The sequence below is a fragment of the Oryzias melastigma genome, linkage group LG5 (assembly GCF_002922805.2).
Source record: "Oryzias melastigma strain HK-1 linkage group LG5, ASM292280v2, whole genome shotgun sequence".
Taxonomy (NCBI): domain Eukaryota; kingdom Metazoa; phylum Chordata; class Actinopteri; order Beloniformes; family Adrianichthyidae; genus Oryzias; species Oryzias melastigma.
In genome coordinates this window covers 32854569-32860192 of record NC_050516.1, presented here as the reverse complement: position 1 = coordinate 32860192, position 5624 = coordinate 32854569, and the positions used below count along the sequence as shown (strand labels likewise).

Here is a 5624-nt window from a genome sequence, read left to right as displayed (position 1 = left end):
ATGGAAAACGTGTCCACCATTATCCACAACAGAGTTTTTAAATGCAAGGACTCAATATTATCATCTCTATTAAAGCTACGTCTCACTGTTTATCACAGCAGCTGCTTTCTAAAGAACCTTACTTTCATGAAAGGAAAATAAACTCTGTGTTCTAACTGAAGGTGTTGCAGCAGGACATTTATTGGTTATTTGGATTACTCTTCCAGCTAACGGCAGGGCGGTTCCTATGGAGCCAAACAAGAAGAGCCCAGATGTGGGAGGGGCTTGCTCTGGTTTGTGTGTATGGTGTAATTGGCCAAATGAAAACAGAAAAAGGTTTTTGTTAATTGATGCTAAAATAACGAACAGAGTATTTTGCCCTGACCCGACTGAGTTCTTAGATCAATGGAACATCAGACAGAGTGAAGGCCATTTTCAGCTCTTCTCTTAGTTCGCTGCAACCACTCTTCCATCTGCTTTTAGCCAAGGCCACGTTCACCACGATTGACATTCGTTTAGTACAGGAAGTTATTCTGCATTCATGTGTTGTTGGAAGATTTGCTGTTTTTCTGACATTCATGTGTGTTTTCTGAGTCGGACATTGATTTTTCTATCATTCCAACGCCTCATAAATGCAGCATTTCTCTAACTTTGCATTTTTCCTGTTTTTTTTCTTGACAGACTTTAACTTATTGGTGCAATTTGCACTAAATTAAGATCAAAAGTCACAGTTTTTAAATAAAAAACTCTGAAATGTTCAGTTTTAAAATGTATATCAATTTTCAATCAGAACAACTATGAACTGTTGGTTTCACATGAAAGTTTTCTTTTTCATTTTGAGCATTTGTTCGACCCCACAAATGCGATACTCAACCTACTCAAAGGAAGGTCAGTTTTATAGCTTCTCTAACAAGCCTAAGTGTTTTCAGCTGTGCTAACATGATTGTTCAAGGATTTACTAATCGTCTGTTAGCCCTCTGACCATAGAACATTTATAAATGAACTGGACATAGCAACCTATAGGAAATGTCTTACATCCAGCCCTCGCTAAATCACTGGCATTTCCTGATACAATAAATTCATTCATTCATCCTCTTAGCCGCTTGTCCATTTTGGGGTCACGGGGGTGCCGGAGCCTAACCCGGTTACTGATGGGTGAAGGCAGGGTACACCTGGACAGGTCACCGGTCTGTTGTAGGGCCTCAATCCCACACTCACACCTAGAGACAATTTAGATCAGAGGAGTCAAACTCAATCGCACAAGGGGCCAAAATCCAAAACACACCTCAGGTCGCAGGTCGAACAGGACAGACATTTATCGAACACTCTAAAACTGCATTTTAAAATTTTTACCTTTTTATCAGAAGTATGAACTAGGTATATAGCATCACCGGCGATAATGAAGATGAAGATGCTGAAATTAATAGCTGAAAACACTGAAGATGATAGCCAGCTAAAACATTAGCTAAATGCTAAATTAGCCTAAAAAAAAACTTAGGTTAGCCAAAACAGCTAACGTGTAGCTGAAATATTAGCTAAACTTCAAAATATCCTAAAAAACTGAAATTAGCTTAAACTAGCCAAAACAGCTTGAGTGTAAATTTTAGCCTAACTCCAAAATAGTCTAAGAAATCTTAGTATAAATGCCAAAATAATCCAAAAAGCTATCAAAATGCCAATTTTTCAAACTTACAAATTGTAACTTTTTAACATAATTATGAATAATAAAAAGGCAGGAATATTATTCCAGAATAAATCAACTTAAACCTTATTTTTTCAAATTTAAACAAGTTAGAAATTACCTCAAGATAACATCGGGTCATTAATAACAATGAAATAAAATGATCTGGAGGGCTGGATAGAGTTAGCCGGAGGGCCGGATCTGGCCCCCGAGCCTCATCTTTGACACCTGTGATTTGGAGTAAGCAATTAACCCATGTAGCATGTTATTGTTAAAAGAAATTAGGATTCAAAAGAACGTGCTAAGAATAATGCATCAGAGCAATAACAGTCTATTTCTCAAAGGAAGTCTTTGGGATTTTAGTCTTCCTGAAACCAGCAGGTACTTCCTGTTTGGAACACCAGAGGGGAGGGGTTGAGCGGTCCATCTTTTACTGTCTATGCTTTATGAGGTAACACTTTAGAACACGGGAGTTATTGGAAACGGGCCTTGAGTCACCTATGAAGGTTACACACCAAAAAACAGACATTTACAGCCAGAAACGTCATTTTTTAGTCATTTATCACATTAATAATGTGAAGAGTGTAATTAATGTGTTCAAAGTTATAAAAAAAATATGATTTTCTTAAAAAAATAACAAGAATATGTGTAAAACTTAATATTGATATGGGATCCCAGGCCAAAAACAGGGTTTTTGACACCTTTAACTTCAAATATTTCACAGAAAGGTGATGTTTTACTCTGACAGTTGGTGCAGAAATGTCTCTAAAAGTTTGTCTAGCTGCTCTTCTGGGGCTTGTTTGGCTCCCTCCAGGAGCTGCACGGTTACATTTCTGCAGCATCTGTAAAGGTGAATCATAAAATCATACAATAAAGTCTAATGACTGATGGTTTCTATGGAGTCAAAGGTTTTCTCACGAAGGTATTTAGTGAGTTCACGTTTCTAAGAAGTTATGCCTTCTGCTGCTGCCACAGCAACACCAGCAAAGAGCAAAAAGTTTTATTCCTCTGTGGGTTTTCCATGGCGGTCATGTAAACAAACCACCAGATATTAATGACACTATTTAAAATGAACTGTCTTCCTTCGGGATGGTTAAAAATATGTCCGATCTGGAAATGTTTTTGCTTTGCATAAGAAAAAAAACATTGTTCCCGCAAAATAAAAGCTTAAAAGATGTTTTGTGCGTTCAGCTCAAAGATTCTTCTCTCTCAAAGAGCTTCTCTGAATCTGGATCACATTCTGTAGAAACCATAAACCATGTTTTAAATCATGTGTTTTAACCACAAATTGACTTTATTATCAGATTCAACCAGACGAAAATGTATCAAAAATACTTTATTTCATGTCTGTTCTGTAGTATTAATCCATATACATACAAAGGAAAATAAATAGTAATGTATAAAAATGTATTTTTTCATTTGAAGTCATATTTAAACACTTGTTTTTATTCAGTCAACAATCACGCGTGTCGGCACCGGCTCTTTAGTTTATTGCTCCCTCATCACATTCTGTGGTCCATGAAGTGCGACTCACTTCACATGTTTGATGGATTCATCCTATTTAACGCAGAATGTGGCGCGTAAAGCTCCGTGCTTTTCTCCGTCTCCTCACTTGGACTCGGAGATGTTTTTGAAGCTCATGTACAGGGAGCTGACCACCGTGGGGTCCTCGTGTCCCGGGGTCCTGCCGCTGGAGTGGCGTCGACACAGCAGCGTCAGAAGCTTCTTGGGGAACTGTCCGCTGAGCAGAAGGTAGATGCAGGGGTTCGCGCAGCTGTTCAGGCTGGCTAGCAACATCAGGATGGTGAAGGTCGCAGCTGGAATAAGAAAAGTGCAGAATCTAGTTTAATACCAGGAATGTGTATGTTTACGGGCTGACAGTTTACGTTTTGGTCGTGCGTAAAGTGTGCGTAAAATGCGCGTAAAGTGCGATTTTGGCATTGTTGTTAGTCAAATTTTAATGGACATGAATTTGTGAAGACTCACTTTCTTTTGGAGCGTGCGTATCCCACGCGGACCAGAGCTGGACAGTGAAGAAGGGAGCCCAGCAGATGATGTAAGCCAGCACGATGACCACCGTGATCTTCAGCGTCTTCACCCTGGCTTTGGACATGCTGGCCGCCCCGCTCGCTCTGGACGGTAGCCAGACTCCTTTACTCCCCTGCTTGAGCGTTTTTTGGTGAAGGTTGATTTGGATCGCTCTGCAGATGCGCACTTGGCAAATAACAACCGTGGTCACAGGTAGGATGAAAATGACCAGGGTGGTCCAGGTGACGTAAGTCTGCAGCCCCCACGGCTGGATGAAGTCCGCCCAGCAGTCAAACACTCCGGGCGCAACCTCCACTTGAGAGAAGATGAACACCTGCGGCAGGCTGCCCACCACGGAGAGAGCCCACGCGGCGCACACGGGGACGTTGATCCGGGTGCGCGCGCGCTGAAATTTCACCATGGGGTTGCAGACGGCCTGGTACCGGTCAACTGTCATCACTACGATCATGTAGGTCGAGGAAAACATGCCGAGAACTTGGAGGTACTTCACGAGGCGGCACACTACATCCGGCCCCACGAATCTGTCCGTGATGTCCCAGATGAGCTGCGGGCACACCTGGAAAAACGCGACCACCAGGTCCGCCAGGCACAGGTGGAAGACGAAGATGCGCATCCGGGACATCTGCTTGCGCTGTCTCCAGAGGACCAGCAGCAGGGCGGCGTTGAGGAGCGAGGCGCTCACGAAGATGACGCTCAGGAGCGCGATCTCCACCTTGGCCAGACTCTCGTCTCTGGGGACATCCTCCGCGTCCACGGACGCGCTGCCGTTCGGTGCGCGCATTTCCAAAAAGGAGTTTAAAACTTGTGTCTAGAGAGAGAGAGCAAAGCAGAGCCGATAATATGAGATGTTATGGTTCAGAAAGCTCATTAAGAAGATAATTGGAGTTCAGCAGACATGACTCACCGTCTTAAATTTCTCCAGGTTCCAGAGGATTCTGCGGCTCCTGGTTCTGCTCTCCCTCTTCTGCCTTCAGCTTTTTGGAGACGGGGGGAAAGTGGGCGGAGCTCTTTTGATCAACTCCACTGACGGAACAGAAAGCTCCGAGAAGCCTGTTCTAAATAATGAAATCAAGACAACAGTAAATCTCTGATGACAGGATCTGTTTTTATTTGGACCTTCTTAGCAGATGAGATTCTGACAGGGTAAGACACTTGCCAAAGTCAAGGCCCGGGGGCCGGATCCGGCCCTCCAGGTCATTTTATTTTATTGTTACTAATGGCCCGATGTTATCTTGTGCTCATTTATAACTTGTTTAATTTTGACAAATATACTTTTATAGAGAGTAAAATATTGAAAGTTATTTAAATTTTAAGTTGATTTATTCTTGGTGACGTCCACTCTAGGAGGAGGGACTTCCTTACTGGCAAAATTCATAAATGTAATAATAAAACAGCATTCTTCCCACATTTCATTAAAGATGTACATTTTTTGTAAAATCAGTATCACATTCCATCAACACAAAGGCTCACAAAACTATTGAAATTTGTAATATTCTGTAAATACTTGTTGAATCTACTCCCTGGCTGTTTAATATTGTTTCTTCATTGTACATTCATTGTTTCTCATGTTGTAAAAAGTTCTTAAGTATGATCAAGATAATGTAAATAAATGAAGAATTTTTACTTAAAATCCCAAATTTGTCCTAAAATGAAAGAAACTAATTTTAAGATACTAAATGATATTTATCTGTCTAAAGAACTTTTAATATTACGGCTTATTATAAATGATAACATATGTATGTTCTGTGAAAAAGAAAATTGAAACCACATAACATTTTTTGTTTTACTTTTGTCCCCAAACACAAATATTTTGTTAAGAGTTACATAACAGAACACTTCGTTCACAAAATGCTGGACTGCTTGTAGTTCCTAGAATTTCTAAAAGTACAGTTGGAGGTAGAACCTTCAGCCATCA

At 40.9% G+C, this 5624-nt stretch overlaps 1 protein-coding gene across 1 annotated transcript; it reads right to left on the bottom strand.

Moving 5' to 3' along the window:
• Positions 1 to 3015: 3015 nt before the first annotated feature.
• Positions 3016 to 4593, bottom strand: si:dkey-178o16.4 (vasopressin V1b receptor). Its single transcript, XM_024270277.2, has 2 exons — positions 3647 to 4593; positions 3016 to 3477 (listed from the first exon to the last, which is right to left on the bottom strand). Exons 1-2 carry the CDS (start codon positions 4488 to 4490, stop codon positions 3269 to 3271), a joined length of 1053 nt encoding a protein of 350 aa, XP_024126045.1. The 5' UTR covers positions 4491 to 4593; the 3' UTR covers positions 3016 to 3268.
• Between the last annotated feature and the right edge of the window lie 1031 nt (positions 4594 to 5624).

Bases quoted from the DNA above. Each gene is read 5' to 3' on its own strand.
- si:dkey-178o16.4 (XM_024270277.2), bottom strand. From the start codon at position 4,490: ATGCGCGCACCGAACGGCAGCGCGTCCGTGGACGCGGAGGATGTCCCC. The intron at 3,478-3,646 runs GTGAGTCTTCAC...TTCTTATTCCAG, and splicing joins TACGCACGCTCCAAAAGAAA to CTGCGACCTTCACCATCCTG.